We start from the raw sequence: 17,357 nt of genomic DNA on the forward strand, positions 1-17,357 counted from the left end.
TAGCACATTTCAAGTGCTCACGGTCACACTTGCTAGTGGCATTTGTTTTGGACAGTGTGGCTCTAAGGACTGCTATCACAGAACTGTGGCATTATATTGAAAGGAGCTGTTCTCAGATCAGCCTGTTATCAGCAGGTCAGTTTCTGGGGGGTGAGCACTGAGCCTAATCCATCCATGTACTCTTTCTCCCCCGCGGACCCCAGCTAGTGTTGAGGTACTCAACTTTTGTTGAGTGGAGCGAACTCTGACTGTTGACACATCTTTCCTTTTATAAAGCTGAACTTTGTCCACTGGAAAATTCTACCCAGGGGCCCTAGCTCTGCTCCCTGGAGGCGAGGTTCCCCTAAATGTTCCCCTAAATGTTCTCTTCCTTAAGCCAAATACCCCAGAGTGATCTTTCCTCCTGTGGCCAGGGCCACTGTCTAGAAAACATTTTGTTACATCCTCTAATTAATTACCATGTTAGTATTTTAGTTTCACAACCGAACTGCAAGTTCCTAAACATCCAGAGGTGGGCAGGGGCTAGGTGTTCTCTTCTCCAGATGACTTCTGTTGTGCCTAGGTGGGTGCCAAGCACACATTTGGCTTCTTCAGGACTAATGCTTATAACACATCTCATTTCTTTCTCTGGTCGGATATTTTCTCCACTGCCCTTCAAAACTCATAGAATTTCAGGGCTGAAAAAGCACACATATTCCAGTTCCATTCCTTCTTTGTTTATTTGTTAATCCTCACCCAAGAATTTTTTTTTTTGAGAGTGAAAGAGAGAGAGGGTGAGAGAGAGAGAGAGAGAGAGAGAGAGAGGGAGAAGCATCAAAGTGAGAGAGATACATTGATTGGTTACTTCCTGCATATGCCCTGACCAGGGCCGGGGATCAAACCTGCAACCCAGGTACACGCCCTTGACTGGAAATAGAACCTGTGACCCTTTGGTGTTCAGGCCAATGCTCTAACCACTGGGCAATATTGGCCAGGGCCATGCCTTTTTTTTTTTTTTTTTTAATCCTCATCCGAGGACATTTTTCCATTTTTTGTACAGACAGAGTAGGAGGGAGAGAGAGGAAGAGAGAGAGAGGGAAACATCGATGTGAAAGGGACACATCGAGTGGCTGCCACCCGCACGACCAACCAGGGCCGGGGACAAACTGCAACCGAGGTACGTGCCCTTAGCGGGAACCGAACCCGGGTCTTTACGGACCGCAGGCGGACGCTCTAACCGCTGAGCCAAACCGGCCAGGGCCCATGCCTTTATTTAAAAATTTTTTTTTAAAAATTGATTTTAGAGAAAGAGAGGAAGGGAGAGACATAAACATTGATTTGTTGTTTCACTTATTTATGCATGCATTGGTTGCTTCTTATATGTGCCCTGACCATGGATCGAACCTGCAACCTTGACGTATCAGGATGATGCTCTAACCAGCTGAGCTACCTGGCTAGGCCATCCCTTCACTTTCAGCTGAGAAAGGGAGAAATCATGTGCGTTGTCTTGCCCTAAATCCCAGTTAGTGCCAGAGCCAAGGACCAGGAAAAGCCCAGAATACAGCAGTGGACGAGCGTTTTCTCCACTCCACTAGCCTGCCCCTGTCTCCTGCAAGACTCTCCTCAGTCCCATCTCCCACCCAGGCCGGCCAAGGTGCCCACTGGGGCTGGCACCTCAGGCAGTGAGGACGGCCAGGGCCTGAAGGAAGGTCTGTCTGGTGGGGGAGTAGGGTGTGGGAGTGTGTGTGTTGTCGGGGTGCATGGAGGAAGGACAGCAGTGGGTTAAAGTTAACACCAGACAATGATGCAATCGCAGAATCCGAATTGAGTGCAGGTCGCTTTAAGACAGGAGCAGCTGTAATCTGAAGCCTGCTGGAAGCGGGATTGGGAGGCAGCAGAAAAAGCCCTTGTGCTTGCAGGAGCCCCCTCAGTGTGCAGACCTCAGCTGGGCACCGAGCTGCAGCGCACCCACAGGTACAGCCGCTCCTTGTCTGGTCTTCGTGTCAGGGGGAGACGGGACAGGCTCCTGTGGGCTGCAGGACTGGGGACAGGCAGGGTATCCAAGGGAGTGTAAAAGAGGGGAGCAAGGGAGAGGAGGTGGGGACCCAGTAGCCTGTGCAGCATGGGCATCAGGATTAGTGGATGAGAGAGGGCAGATGGAGTTGGGGGTCAGAAGGTGGTGACCCAGTTATCCCTAAACTCAGTTGCACCACTAAGAGAGGCTGGAACAACTTGAATGAGTGGATGGAAGCAGTGGAGGGGGTAGGGGTGGGGGTGGGGGGCAAGAAGCAGAGCTCAGCTGCTGGGTCGGGTCTGAGCAGCACCTGGGAGGCTCTGCAGCCCGGAGGGCAGGCGGCTGTCAGGGAGCTGTGCTCCCACGGGGCGGTTGGGGAGGCAGCCCATCCTGCAGCCCAGCCTTAGCTCAGACTCAGCTGCTCGGTCAACTGCTGCTGATTTCGGTGCTAACTTCCCAGCGCTGCCAGCAGCTGGCCTATTGAGCCGTGCTGGAGAGCTGGGAGGGAGGACAGCTGGGTCCTTCTCCCCAGTGCCCACCCTTTTCTGTCGGCCAAATTGGCTGCCAGCAAAAGCTGGGAGGTCAGTGGGGTTTTGGCCTCTCATGAACAAAGACTGTTATTTAGCCCAGGCAGTGTTTGGTGTTTGGGGGCTCAGCTGCCAGTTCTAAAGAGAATGCAGCCCGCACCCCTTCCGCTCCCTCAGGCAGGCCACAGCAGGAGCGGGTCCGGGCCAAAGAAAAGTGCAGGCTTCCCAGAAACCCCATCCCTGCCCATGCCCCTCCACTGGGAGTTCAGCCCCCGGCTGAGGGTGGGAGAGGAAGGCGCCAGGGAGTTCTGTTCCTAAGTCTGGTCCTTCTGGGTGCAGGGAGGTGAGAGAGGTGGGCACCCTGGCCCAACCTAATCAGGTCTGCATAAGAAACATTGCCTGGAAGCTGATGGAGTCACCTTAGGTGGGGTGGGCTGGAAGGGGACCCTTGTTATCTCCCTCCCAGGGCCAGGGGAGAGGGTGGTGCCCTTCCTCGCACTGTCCACGAGGCTCACCACCATGTGGCTTGAAGGCTCTGTGGTTCTGGGAGGAGATGGTGGAGGTGGTGGTGGTGGTGGTGGTGGAGGAGGAGGAGGAGGAGGAGGAGGAGGAGGAATGGTGTTTGTCTCACAATTGGGTTTAATTTGAAACACATGTATTGGCTCAACTTTATCCTCCCAGCTTGAAGGCAAGATCATGAAATCCCAGTTCCTTATGTCTCTTGATTTGGGCAATGTGGCAGGAAGTAAGGCCTGACCTTGGCCCAATAGGGAGAATATCTACCTCCTCCCCCACCTGGTAGGACAGAAGTTTGGCTGGGATACTGCCCTTTGGACAGGATGGCATCGTTGTCCCTATGCCCCTGGCCAGCAATGGCTGCCGGCCCCAGCCCATGGAACAATCACCTTGGACGGGGCCTTGAGTGCTCAGAGGGACCTCCCATGCCGACCCTACTGTTTGCCCTCCTACTGCCCTCACAGGGGGCTTTCAATAACCTCTCCACTTCCCTCTTCCCCAGGGCTAAGGTGGAGGGTTCAAAGAGGTGCCACGTGTCCTGTGACTGGCTCCGGGCCAGCTGTGGACCCATGTGCCTTATCCTGCCGGGGTCCCTAACTTCATCTTCAGTCCTCAGCCCACCCACATGGTGACCACAGGACCTGGGACCTGGGCTCAGATGCTGTAGGGATTCCCACAGAGAAGGTCCTGCTTTGAAGGGTATTGGCACTGTGAACTTAGTTTGCTTAAACAGTATCCCAGGATGACCCCTGCCCCTGGCTCCTCTCTCAACTCCCTGCTCTGGCCCGAGTCACTGGAGCTGACAACTGTTCCTCTGGCCGTGGCGCCTGTGGATCTCACTGAGTCTTCCGTCTCCAATAAACCAGTCTCCTGAGGCGCAGGCAAGGAAGGCTCCTGCCAGCTCTGGGTGGGGCTGGCTGGGTGGAGGGAACGTTGAGAGTCTGGTGCTTAGGTCTCTATCAGCCTCTGCAGAAAGCTCTTCCCGTTGTCTGGGCGCAGACGTCTCCCTGAGCGGCAGGGGCAGATGTGGGAGAGCAGCCGCCTGAGAAGACAGGGCTCCTGGCTCAGAGCGGGGTTTACAAAGAAAGTGGGCTGGTTCCCACGGGCAGCCGCGGGGAGCCGAGCACACTCAGGCGGCGTCTTTTCTTTTGTTGCCTTTCATACTCTACAGAGTTATCCAGAGGATTACCAGGCTTAATTTGAAGGACTTTGGCCAAAAATCACATACGGCACTCCCAACTTTCCTATTTGTTCTAAGAAGTCAGACAAGTATGTGTGTGGGGGTTACCGGGTACATGAGAGGATAATGACAAGGCTAGAGCCCCTTGGCCCGTGTGTGTGTCAGGGGAGGTGAGGGGGAAGACAGATGATAAGTTCTTGATTTGGCAGTGTGAATGGAGGGAGAGCAGGGACCAGACAAAGGTCCTGGTTGCTGAGACTTTGTCCCACTTTCTAACCAGAAGGCTCTTGAAAGGTCTGATCTGAGAGCCCACCAGCTGCCGCGTCCCGTCCCCCTCCCCATCATGACCCAGGGCGAGCCCATAGTTGCAGTGAATGCAGGAGGGTGAGGGATGGGGGAGCACCTAGAGCCCTGGACCCAGATTTCCCTTTTCCCTTGTGGTCCAGGGGCCGGACCAGAGCCGGGTCAGGAGAGAGCACAGCTGTAGAGTTGAAGGGGCTTGGGGGGCGTCTTTGAGGCCAGGGTTGTTTAACCTGAAGGAAGGAAGGCTTTGGAGGTGTAAGAGCTATTTTCGAGCCGGAGGGGGAAGAAGACCTGGCTCCCCGGGGGGAGAAGGAGGCCCTGGGGTTCCAGCCGTAGGGATACATTTTGACTCAGGGACCACTGGAGAGCTCACCTGTCTCTGGCACTGGTAAGTGCTATTTGGCATCATCTAATTGAATCCTCATTATGACAGTTCAGAACCACTTGATTTCCATTTTACAAGAGAAGACACTATGATTTGGAGAGACATTAAGACACGGACTTGATTTGAGCCCAGGCTGTCTGACCCAAGACCAGCATTCCTAACCGCGAATAAGGGCTCTTGACACTGACCTGTCTGGGGAGGGAACGAGTCCCTTATGAGGCCACAGCTTCCAGGCCAGAGGGATTCAAGGAGAGAGTTTGAGAACTTCTTGGGGATAGCAGAGGCTGGACCGGATGCCCCCATTCTCTCTATTCTGTGGTCCAAACACGAGACCTAGCTAGATACTGCCCCAACTCCTGCATCACGAGCTGGTCAAGTGCCTCCCGGGAGAAGCCTTGGTGCATTTGCCAGGCCATATCCACACTCGGGACCCCCTGCTGGATGCCCACTGTCCTGGAGCTTTGGGTTCTGATGGGGGTGGGTGGTGGGGGTGGGGGGGTGGGGGTTCCTGCCACAGAAAATGGGCTGAAAGCTTGAGCTCACCTGGTGGGCCCTGAGGCAGGTGGAGGGGTGGGGAGTTGCGAGAGGGTGGGACCTGCGAGTCCACTTCCAGCCTGGAGGGAAGGTGCCTAGTCCTGCCGGGCCCTGCTCCCTGCCCAGGGTAGGGGGCGGGGTGACGGACGCTGCCTGCCACCTCTCGCTTTCTTGCAGGCCAGGGATGCAGGCCCTCACGCTCCTCCTCTGGACCGGAGCCCTCCTCGGGAGCGGCAGCTGCCAGGGCAACGCTGGCAGCCCGGAGGTCAGTGGTGGGTGAGGTGGGGGCGTGGGGCCGGTCCCTCCTCAGCAGGCACCCAGGTTCCAGGCCAGGCTCTGGCCTCTACGTCTAGACATCAGCAAAACAGAGAAAACCTCTTGCCCTGCCTTTCAGAGAACATAGTGGGGACAAAAATAAAAGCCAAAAGGAGTGAGAAGCAAAAGCATTCTCGTAGCCGGGCTGTCTCTCCAGCGAGGACCTCTCCTCGCTGCCTGCGTTCCCGAGTCTCATGAGTGGGCAGTATACGCGGGTATTTGTTCCAGTGCAAGGGTGTGGAAAGGCAGATGCTAAGAAGCCTATGCTAGGTGACCGCGGGGCTTATTGCCACGCGAGGGCCAGGGCAGCCAGGCACGCTGGCTGGAGCCCTGGACATTGTCGTGAGTCTGAATTTGAATTCTGGCTCCACCTCTCCTTAGCTTGGTGACCTTAGGTAAGTTACTTGACCCGAGTCTCTGTTTTCTTACCTATACAATGAGATTTAAAAGTACCCATTCTTACAGGACTGTGTGGCCAATCACTTATATTTCATCTACTGAACGCCTGCTCTGTAGGAGCTAGGGATGGGTGGGTGGAAATATAAAAGAATCAGTTCTTGCCTCCAAGGAACTCAGCCTTTTGAGATACTAGTCTTGGGGGTTATCAACTGCATCAACAAGTATGAAATGAAATAACTCAGCACAGAGCCCAGGCAGTTCATGGTAGGTGGTTAATATATATGTGGTATTTGACTCTAAGAAAAGGTCGGAAAACCAAAGTTTCCTTCAGATTGGGACAAACTGGGACAGTGTGGTGGAGGAGACACCTGATCAGGGCCAGGAAGGACAGGAGGGTTCCACAGGCAGACCTGAGCAGTGGGGGCGGGCAGGCGGGAAGCTGATCTGGCCTGAGCACAGCGTTTCTTGGGAGGGAAGGGGGCGCCTCTCCTCTCCTCTTTTTTTTTTTTAAATTTTTTTTATCCTCACCTGAGGACATTTTTTCCATTTTTTTGTTCAGATAGAATGGGAGGGAGAGAGAGGAAGAGAGAGAGAGAGAGAGAGAAACATCGACGTGAAAGGGACACATCGAGTGGCTGCCACCTGGCAGGACCGACCAGGGCCGGGGACAAACCACAACCGAGGCACACGCCTCGGAACCGAACCCGGGTCTCTCTGGACCGCAGGCCGACGCTCCAATCGCTGAGCCAAACCGGCCAGGGCTCCTCTTTTATTTTTAAATGTCACAGGCCTGAGGCTCACCAGGTTGAAACCTGGTCAGCTAATGTCTCCCGGGGGGTGCCTCCCCCCAGCAGAGGGCTCTTGCGTGTTCGGGGGACACAAACTCATTCCGGTGTTAGGATAAGCATACCACAAGACAGGCAGAGTGGCCAGAATGACAATCCCAGCAAAGCAGTGGGGAGACCAGGCATCCACTACTCACCTCCACTGGTCCTTGTACTCCAATCCAGGGTTCCCCAGCCCCCGAAACCACGGGGGTGTCAGTAGAGGAGGAGGATCCCTTCTTCAAGGTCCCTGTGAACAAGCTGGCAGCGGCTGTCTCCAACTTCGGCTACGACCTGTACCGCGTGAAATCCAGCGCGAGCCCCACCACCAACGTGCTCCTGTCTCCACTCAGCGTGGCCACTGCCCTCTCCGCCCTCTCGCTGGGTGAGTTCTCTGGCGCAGGAAGGCCCTCAACCCTGGTGCTGCCATCGGCCACCGCACACCTCTGCTTCTCTAAGCCCCAGGGGACTGACCTCGGGGGGCGCAGAGATGCGGAGTGGCCCCAGTGGGGTCCCAGAACGCGCGTGGGAGCTTGAAGGCTGTGCACACACAACTCTCTGGCTCCCCAGGAGGTTGTTGAGCACTGCTGACCCCGGCGTGTGACTTCAGGACCACTTATTGACACGGTGACTTTGACCCTCATTAATTCCTCAAATGAGCTTCCCCTACATGCCAGCCAGTAGGCTTGGTTCTGGGGATATAACTGCACATAAGTGGGCACAGGTAACTACAGGCCCTGGCTGGGTAGCTCAGTTGGTTAGAGCATCATCCTGATACACCAAGGTTGCGGGTTCGATCCCCAGTCGGGGTACAGACAAGAATTAGCCAATGAATGCATGAATAAGTAGAAAAACAAATCAATGTTTCTCTCTCTCTCCCTTCCTCTCTCTCTCTCTAAAAAGAAAAACCAATAAATAATGAACAGGTAACTAGAGCACAGCCTGGTGAGTGCTGTGACGGGGGAAGCGCAGGGGCTTGTACCCCTCATTCTCTCCCTCCAGGCCCAATGCCCTTAGCCGACTTCAGGAAAATCTGTTTCTTCTGTTGCCTTGAAATTCCTTCCTACCTAGAATGTCTCCAGTACCCGAAGACAAAAAGACCGAGGGCAGAGTGTCCCTGTGCGGTCACGGGAGCTGGCCTGAGCTGGGCCCAGGGACAGTGAGCGAGCCCACATCCTTGTCTCTCGGGCAGGAGCTGAACAGCGGACAGAATCCAGCATTCACCGGGCTCTCTACTACGACCTGATCACCAACCCAGACATCCACGGCACCTACAAGGAACTCCTTGCCTCCCTCACTGCCCCACAGAAGAACCTCAAGAGTGCTTCCCGGATCGTCTTTGAGAGGAGTGAGAGCTAGCCCGGGCCGCCGAGGAGCGGGCTCTATGCTCGCGCGGGGGCTTCGAAACAGTAGATCGCGTCTGCCCAGGCCAGGGCGAGCGCTGGGAGGCAGGAAGGGGCCCCGTGAGACCAGAGGGGATCAGAAAGAGGAAGCGGGCTGGGCTGAGGGAGACAGTGGGAGGGTCTGTGGAGGGCAGTAACATGAAGAGAAACAGCAATGAGCAAAACCTGTAGCCTGTGTGCAGTGCGGCCTGGGGAAGCTGGGGGTGGGTGGGTGGGGGAGAGGACGCTGGGCAGGAAGTCAGGGCCCGCAGACCAGAACTGAAGCCTGGCATTTTCAAAGCGGAGATGCGGGACTGGCTCGCAGACTACACTAACCCTGCCCCTTCTCTTCCCAGAGCTGCGGATAAAATCTAGCTTTGTTACACCCCTGGAAAAGTCATACGGGACCAGGCCCAGAGTCCTGAGCGGGAATGCCCGCCTGGACCTTCAGGAGATGAACAACTGGGTGCAGGCTCAGACGAAAGGGAAAATTGCTAGGTCCACAAGGGACATGCCCAGCGAAATCAGCATTCTCCTTCTGGGTGTGGCGTACTTCAAGGGTGAGGCCTTCTCCGCTTCTCTTTTGGCCAAGGGTGGGCGGCAGTAGTCAGGCAGGACCGGGAAAGGGGGGAAGTCGAAGACCTAGTCCGACGCCAACCCAGAGGCGAAGCCAGAGGAGGGCCTGAGAAAGCCTTGCCTGAGCGCTATCTGCTAGTGGTCGGTCCGAGGCCTAGGAAGTGTGAGGCGGTGAGACCGGCAGAGAGAAGGAAGCACCGCACTCTGCCTGTTGGGGTGTTCGGGGCGGGCACTGTCAGATGTCTGGCTGGAGTCAGACGAGGTCAGAGCCCCGCCCCGCCTTTGCTGGATGCAGAGCCCTGCCTAAGCTTCATAGCCCTTCCGGGCCTGTTTTCTTCTCTCCACCACTGGGACGGCACACCTCCCTCAGAGGTACTCCAGGTCCCCTCCCACCTTCACATCAATCCTAGCACTTCTCTGACATCATTCTTCTAGGCTGTGGCGACGTGCCCGAGACTATCCCACAGGCCCATGTGAGGCCAGCCCCATTCGGATAAGCCTTGGGTGGGACTTGGGGCAACCTCCCCTTAAAATGCTTTATGACCATCTATCGGGCAGTAGCAAGAACAGACCCCCTAAACGCCCCAAGAAAAGCTCGACTTGAAGTGTGGACCCCAGGGAATGAAAGCAGTTCTGTCCCAGACCAGCATGTTCAAAGGCAACACTGAAGTAGGGGAGCCTGATCGTCAGCTCGCTGTGTGAACCTAGGCAAGTCACTTCGCTTCTCGGGGCTTCAGTGCTTTTTCAGGGGTGAGAGGGGTGAGGAAATGAGGCCCAGGTCCCTTCCAGCTCTGACTTCCTCTGATCCTGGCCCCAGGCACCACTGTAGAAGCACACACCACTTTCCTTTTCAGCCAGGCGGTCATGGAACTTGTACGATCCAGAGTCAGATGAATAAAATCAATGTATTTCCTTCCGAGGGGACTTATTCCCCGATGTGTCGGGGCCTCTGACAACTGAGATTCCTTTAGGCAGGCACTTTTCAACACGAGGCTTTGGTCTCAGCGCGGCCCAGTGGCTGTCTGGTGTCCTGGGGCTTAGGGTACTCCATTTGTTTCATTCCAGGGCAGTGGGTAACAAAGTTTGACTCCAGAAAGACTTCCCTCCAGGATTTCCACGTGGATGAAGGGAGGACTGTGAGAGTGCCCATGATGTCAGACCCTAAAGCTGTCTTACGCTATGGCTTGGATTCTGACCTGAGCTGCAAGGTTTGTAGTGGTGGGTGGCAGGAGAGGACAAAGACTGCAGGTGATGTCATGGAAATAGAACGACTTGAGATCTGACATAGTCTAAATTTTACCTACTGTGTGACTTTCAGCAAGTTAACAGCTCCTGTGAGCCTTTTTTTCCTCTTAAAATAAATGTGGGTAGAAACTTACGTCACTAGGGTTGCTTTAAGGATAAGGCCCTGCCAATTTGGCTCGGAGGTTAGAGCATCGGCCCGTGTTCCAGTGAGTCACAGGTTCGATTCCGGTCACGGGCACGCACCTTGGTTTTGGTTTGTCCCTGGTTGGGGTCGTGCGGGAGGCAACCAGTCGATGTGTGTCTCTCACAATGATGTTTCTCTCTCTCCCTCCTTCCCACTCTATCTGAACAAAAATGGAAAAATATCCCCAGGTGAGGATTAAAAAAAGAAACAAAAGGCCTGGCCTGTGTGGCTCAGTGGTTGAGCGTCGACTCAGTGGAAGAGGTTGCTGGTTCGATTCCCAGTCAGGACACATGCCCAGGTTGTGGGCCCAATCCCCTGTGTGGGAACATTCTAGAATTCAAAGCCAAACTTCAAAAACTGTCAGAAATTCCAAAGAGCTGACCTTCTAAGTCTTTCACACCTATGCCTGACTTCTTTTAATTCTAAGTCAGTAGTTCTTAACCTTTTTCTTTGGGAATCTGACAAAGCACCTGAATACTTGAAAGAAATGCCACGTCTGTGCACACACACATTTCTGTATATAATTTCAGGGGCTTTTGGGGCCTGGGATGGACCTTAGGTTAAAAACCTCCACTCAAAGGACCCACCTTATTGCTGCTTCTGTGTCGCTGTGCCCAACACCCCCACTTCTAGCCCTGGGCTCGCTCTATGTCACATGACTGGTAACTGTTGGCAGGTAAATCTTGGGAGAAGACAGAGACCTAAAATTCAATTCTAGCTCCTTAGAATCACAGGAGAAAATTCTTGCAGCAGATAACTTCAGTTGGTATCAGGTCAAGGTAAGAAAAGACAAGTCAACCTTTTGAAGGAACATTAGTAAACATCTTGCAGCCAGAAGGCAACAAGCTAAAGAGGAACCACCGTTAAACAGATTAGGGGCTGGGACACAGCGGGGCCAGGGCCCTACCACAGGAGAGACGCACCCGGCCGTGCGTGTCTATCCCTAGGCTCCAAGCCTCGGAAGGACTAACCCGTGCGGCTTCCTCCCCGTTGTTTCAGATTGCCCAGCTGCCCTTGACGGGAAGCATGAGTATCATCTTCTTCCTGCCTCTGAAAGTGACCCAGAACTTGACCATGATAGAAGAGAGCCTCACCTCCGAGTTCGTTCATGACATAGACCGAGAACTGAAGACTGTTCAAGCAGTCCTGACCGTCCCCAAGCTGAAGCTGAGTTACGAAGGCGAGGTCACTAAGTCCCTGCAGGAGATGAGTACGTCTGCAAGGCTCCTTTGCTTTTGGGGTGGGTGGGGTGAGTCTTTGTAGGGAGACCACGGGTGATTCCTCAGTTCTCATACATAGTGCTGGAGGAGGCTGAGCCGCCTTCCTCATCAGACTCATTCCTTAGCCCCATGACCATACATCCTATAACCTGCCTCTCGAGGCAGGTCTGTGGATCTGGTTCCTAATCTTAACCTCAATTGCTCTGTGCTCTTGGGCAAATCACTCAGCCTTTAACTGGAGCCCTTTGTATCTCACAAAAGGTCAAAGTGGTGTTCCACTCCCAGCTGGCTTACCTCCTTGGAGCAGGATTTAGGAATCAGGCTGTATTCTTCCTTGGGGTGTTGGATAAGACAGGGTTTTAATGGAAATCCCTCTCAATCTCTGCAGAGCTGCAGTCCTTGTTCGATTTGCCAGACTTCAGCAAGATCTCGGGCAAATCTATCAAACTTACTCAAGTGGAACACAGGGCTGGCTTTGAGTGGAATGAGGATGGAGCGGCCACCACCCCCAGCCCGGAGCTCCAGCCTGCTCGCCTCACCTTCCCCCTGGACTATCACCTTAACCAGCCTTTCATCTTTGTGCTGAGGGACACGGACACAGGGGCTCTTCTCTTCATAGGCAAAATCCTGGATCCTAGGGGCACTTAATGCTCCAGTTTAATGTCCAATTACTCCAGAAGAAAAAAGAAACCCTAGAGGGATGGCAGAATATACATTACAAGAAGGCTACTCCTATAATGTTTCAATGTATACTTTGCAATAAAAGTGCTTTATCCTTAACTTTTGTTACCCCGTTCCTCCTATTTTGAGCTGTGTTCTGTATAATATGCAGATAAATTGCCCTTTAGGAATTTTGTGGTCCTGCACTTCTAGCCTGGGTCTATCTAAACTCTGCAGAAAGTCACCATTTATAAGAATTTTGTTATCTGCATTGTATAAGGCAGGGACTGGTTCTCTGCTCTGGAATGTTTACATACTAAGACCACTAATGCCCCCGGGAGGGCATTTCCTGGCTCCACTATCTTAAATAAACCAGACTTTAGTATATTTGTTGTTTTAATCCTCATCTTACTGATTTTTAGAGAGAGAGGGAGAGAAATATGAATATACGAGAGAAATATTGATCGGTTGCCTCCCATATGTGCCATCATCGGGAATTAAACCTGCAACCTTTTGGTGTACGGGACAATGCTGCAACCAACTTAGGTACCTGGCCAGCGCCAGACTTTTTTCCAGCCCGGGCCGGTTTTGCTCAGTGTTTAGAGCTTCGGCCCACAGACCAGACAGTCCTAGGTTCGGTTCCAGCTAAGGGCATGTACCTCAATTGCAGTTTGTCCCCAGCCCTGGTTGGGGTCATGTGGGTGGTAACCAGTCTATGTGTCTCTCTCACATTGATGTTTTTTTCTCTCTCTTCCTCCTGCTTTATCTGAAGATAAATGCAAAAATGTCCTCGGGTGAAGATTAAACAAAAAAAATGAAAAAAATATTTTTCCATTTATCTTCAGATAAGAGTGGGAGAGAGAGAGAGAGAAACATCAGTGTGAAAGAGACACATGGGCTGGCTGCCTCCCACACGACCCTGACCAGGGCTGGGGAACAAACTAACCAAGGTATGTGCCCTTGGCTGGAATCAAACCCACAACTCTTTGGTCCGAGGGCTGACACTCTAACCACTGAGCAAACTGGCCAGCGCCAGACCTCAGGTTTTTTGGTTTTTTTTTTAATCCTCATCCGAGGACATTTTTCCATCTTTTGTTCAGATAGAGTGGGAGGGAGAGGGAGAGAGAGAGAAACATCAATGTGAAAGGGACACATCGAGTAACTGCCACCCTCATGACCAACCAGGGCCAGGGACAAACTGCAACCGAGGTACATGCCCTTAGTGGGAACCGAACCCAGGTCTCTCTGGACCACAGGCCGACGCTTTAACCGTTCAGCCAAACTGGCCAGGGCCAGACTTTAGGTTTTTGGTTTTATTTATTTTTTTATCCTCACCCGAGGACATTTTTCCATTTTTTGTTCAGGTAGAGTGGAGGGGAGAGAGAGGAACAGAGAGAGAGAGAGAAACATCGACGTGAAAGGGACACATCGAGTGGCTGCCACCCGCACAACTGACCAGGGCCGGGGACAAACTGCAACCGAGGTACGCGCCCCCAGCGGGAACCGAACCCGGGTCTCTCAGGACCGTAGACCGACGCTCCAACCGCTGAGCCAAACCGGCCAGGGCCAGACTTTAGGTTTTAATGCAAGCACAGGTTTCCCCAGTTAAGTTAATGTCACCTGACAACATGAGATAACACTTGGATAGATAAGGGAGGTATTTTGTAATCTGAAAGTAATTCTTTATTTTATAAAGCAGTTTTAAAAATCTTCCCCCAAGGATATGTTTAAATTTTTTATTGAGAGAGAGAGAGAGGAAAGGAGGAGAGAGAAACTTCGACTGGTTGCATCCCACATGCACCCTAACTGGAGATCGAACTCGCTACCTGGGTATGTGCCCTGACTGGGAATCAAACCTGTGACACTTTGGTGCAGAGACGATGCTCCAACCAACTGAGTCACAGTGACCAGGGCTATTTTATAAAGCATTTAAAGAAATCTTTCAAGTACATATAAAAATGGGACTTGACGTAAAAATTCTAAACATCTTTTTAAGGAAGTATGCCTATTTTACAAAGTATAACAGGAGCTTTTTCAGGAACGTAAAACATGCCGAGTGTTTGAAACGTTGTTCACAGGGCTAAATTTTTCTTCTTGAAAAAGTTAGCTCTACTGTCCAGCTGGTGTGTCTCAGTGGTTGAGCATCAACCCATGCACCACGAGGTTGCTGGTTCGATTCCTGGTCAGGGCACATGCCCAAGTTGTGGGCCAAATCTCCAGTGGGGGGCATGAAGGAGGTGGCCAATCGATGTTCTCTCTCATCGATGTTTCGTTCTCTTTCTCCCTCTCTCTCTAAAATCAATAAAGAAAAAAAAAAGTTAGCGCCACCAAAAAATCTCACTGGCCATTGCCTTGCCGTATTGAGTTAGTAGAAAAGAAAATAAATATGCCTGGCCAGTGTGGCTCAGTGGATTGAGCACTGTCCCATGAATCGAGAGGTCAGGGTTTGATTCCCCGTCAGGACACATGCCCAGGTGGCAGACTCCATCCCCAGTAGGGGGCGTGTGGGAGGCAACCATTGATTGATGTTTCTCACATCGATGTTTCTATCTCTCTCTCTCTAAAAAATAAAAATAAGAAAAAGATTCTGCCTGCCCTTCATTCAAATGTTGCATTATGAACCGTGTTCCAAACTTCTGCCAGGCATCTTCAGGGCTATTCATTTCCTGGTTATAATGCTGTGGCAGCCAACGGGCACCTCTGAGGCACCGCCAGGGTGAGCAAGCTCTCAAAGCAGTGTGGGCCTGGCATTCTTTCCCACTAACTCATCTTAACCACTTGGTCACAGTGATGATACGCCACTGGGGTTCAGATCCCGAGAGTCTCCAGCCCTCTGACCAGGACGAGGTCTAGACCATTGTACACATCCAGCCAGAAGAGGGTAATCACCCCTACCTCTGTCTCTTCAGTCTGAAACCACAAGTGGTAATGCCCATACCCTCAGGATCTTCTGAGGGTTGTCCCCCCTGCCCAGTACTTATGTAGTTTGCATTTCATTTGCCAGCTTGGGGAGGTCTGGTTAAAAAAAAAAAAAAAAAGTCCTCTTTTCAGGCTTGCAAAAAACTCAAGACAGGAGGCACACGTGGTACGATTACCGGCACACGCCTAATTTTATTAGTATCTGGTCATGAGTCTGCCAAGAGTACAGGATGAAAACCAGATCATCAGGACTGGAAAGTCGGCAGAAAACAAATTTAGAGTTGCCACCCTAGGAAGATATTGCCCAACCATAAAACGGCCCCATATTTATTTCTCTATTCACGGTTTATGCGCCACTGGCTTTAACAAAGGATCTGAGGAAGTTAGATACCATTAAGTGTAACTGTCTCTAGAGTAAGGAGCCTCACTGATTTCTTGCTTTACAATTATTTTTCAATTACCATACAACTACTAAGAGTTTGAGTTCCCGCCGGAGTGGTACACAACATTTCATTACTACTAGAAACCATAGGAATGTCCCAAGGAAACAGACTACCATCCTTTAGTGAGGTGGCATCACGCCAAAACCCCAGGCCCGCATCCAGAGGCCTGCAGACGAGCTAAAATCCTTGAAAAGGGCTAGGCTCTCCAGGCACTAGTTTTAAGTCTTTTCTGGGAACTGGGACTTTTTACTGAAGGGCAGGCAGTAAATTTCAAGAAACAGTCATCAAAATAGGTGAGCATCTCTCCAAATGCAATGCTTTCCAAGTGCTCCCCACGCCTCAGACGCTTCAGCTCATCTTCCACGGCTCCTTTCCTGTGGGTCAAAGTTCTCTTGGGACCCTACACTGGAGGCCCCACAGGGATGGGCGGCAGGTCCAATAAACACGACTTCATCTTCTGTAGCTCCTGGATCTCGTCATTCCAAGGGCCGTAGTGTACCAATAGAACCTTTTCTGCCTTTTGTATTGTGTTCAGAGCTTCGGGTATGGCAAACCTGAACCAAGGGAGGTGGGGGAAGTGAATCTACTCAAGCAGTCAAGCAAACATTAACTGAGGGCCTACCCACACCCTGTGAAGAACGTAAAGATCATTTTTGCCCTCAAGGATCTTACAGTCTAAAAGGGCAGATAAGACAACTTTCACAAACACACTGCAAGGCAGAGCCGGAGAACAAAGAAATAACAACAAAAAAAGTATGAAGAGATTAGGATCCTGAGAAACAGGCAAACCTCAAAGCATTAATCTGATATTTACCCCAAGGTTTACTCAGGAGTCTTCATCTGAGGGTAATCAAGTCCACCCATGAAATAAGTCTGTAGCCCTTTCCTCTCTCTGAGCAAACAGACCGCCTCTGTGCCTCGGGAACCAAGCCTACCCACCATTCATAAGCTGGATAATCCTTGGCTGTAGGGACTGTCGTTTGCATTTATAGGATGTTCAGCTGCAGCTCTGGCCTCCACTCTGAGCTATGACAATGCAAAATGTCTCCAGACACTTCCAAATGCCTCCTGGGAGATTATTCCTGGTTGAAAACAACTGCTTTAAGCAGAACAGGACCAGGGAGAAGGAAGAGCCCCGGGAGCCGAGGGTGCTGCCAAGGAGAGCGCCGAGGGAGGTGTGAGCCACCAGGGAGGACTGGGAAGAACAGCCATGTCGGCGGGAGGTGGGGCCGCCTGGCAGTTCTGCTAAGGAAACTCCCTCAGAGCTAAGAGCTTTCCCCATAGCTCTCGGGAGAAAATCCTAAGGCTTCAACGTAATCAGGAAAACAGAAGGAAAGGATCTCTCCTAAAGGAGAAATAAAGCTTCAACATGCTGAAAAGCCACAGAGAAAAAGTCATACACAGCAGAGCCTAATAAAAGACAGCGCAGTGCGTGGCCTGGCGACGTGCTAGGAAACAGGAGAAAGACCTACCCGTTGAAAAAGACCTGGGCCAGTTTGAAGAGCTCATGGCCCATTTCAACACTGGAGGGCCCGTGGCGAACCTCGACCACTCGGAGACTCTTCTGTAGATGGGTAGCTGACTTCTGCCAGTCCCCTGTGAAGAAATAATAATCTGGTTCCAGAAAAGGACCACAATCAACTGTGGACGAACATTTCCGGGGCGAGGAAAGGGAAATGGAAGGGAGAGCAGCCTCAGTTGAAAGACTGAGAGATAACGAACCAGATGAGGTCACGACCAAACACACCAGGC

General features: G+C 52.1%; 2 protein-coding genes across 4 annotated transcripts in view; one reads left to right on the top strand and one right to left on the bottom strand.

Annotated features, from left to right (window-relative positions):
* The first annotated feature begins 1,867 nt into the window (after positions 1-1,867).
* On the top strand, positions 1,868-12,571 carry SERPINF1 (serpin family F member 1). 2 transcript variants are annotated; one of them, XM_036268708.1, is made up of 8 exons: positions 1,868-1,953; positions 5,616-5,703; positions 7,163-7,361; positions 8,169-8,324; positions 8,715-8,918; positions 10,000-10,142; positions 11,363-11,573; positions 11,972-12,571. In XM_036268708.1, exons 2-8 carry the CDS (start codon positions 5,623-5,625, stop codon positions 12,229-12,231), a joined length of 1,254 nt encoding a protein of 417 aa, XP_036124601.1. In that variant the 5' UTR covers positions 1,868-1,953; positions 5,616-5,622; the 3' UTR covers positions 12,232-12,571. The 2 variants fall into 2 exon arrangements, with proteins under 2 accessions (XP_036124601.1, XP_036124602.1); XM_036268709.1 differs by lacking the exon at positions 1,868-1,953 and adding an exon at positions 4,255-4,305.
* Positions 12,572-15,344: 2,773 nt separating this feature from the next.
* The window catches only part of SMYD4 (SET and MYND domain containing 4), a 37,916-nt gene continuing 35,903 nt past the window's right edge, over positions 15,345-17,357 (bottom strand). For both annotated transcript variants that reach the window (XM_036268506.1, XM_036268507.1), the window contains 2 exons: positions 17,078-17,201; positions 15,345-16,159 (listed from right to left, as the gene is read on the bottom strand). In XM_036268506.1, the coding sequence (XP_036124399.1) occupies positions 16,006-16,159; positions 17,078-17,201 (278 nt within the window). In that variant the 3' untranslated portion in view covers positions 15,345-16,005. The remainder of the gene's footprint in view (positions 16,160-17,077; positions 17,202-17,357) is intronic.

Source organism: Molossus molossus, unplaced genomic scaffold (assembly GCF_014108415.1).
Source record: "Molossus molossus isolate mMolMol1 unplaced genomic scaffold, mMolMol1.p scaffold_m16_p_19, whole genome shotgun sequence".
Classification (NCBI taxonomy): Eukaryota; Metazoa; Chordata; class Mammalia; order Chiroptera; family Molossidae; genus Molossus; species Molossus molossus.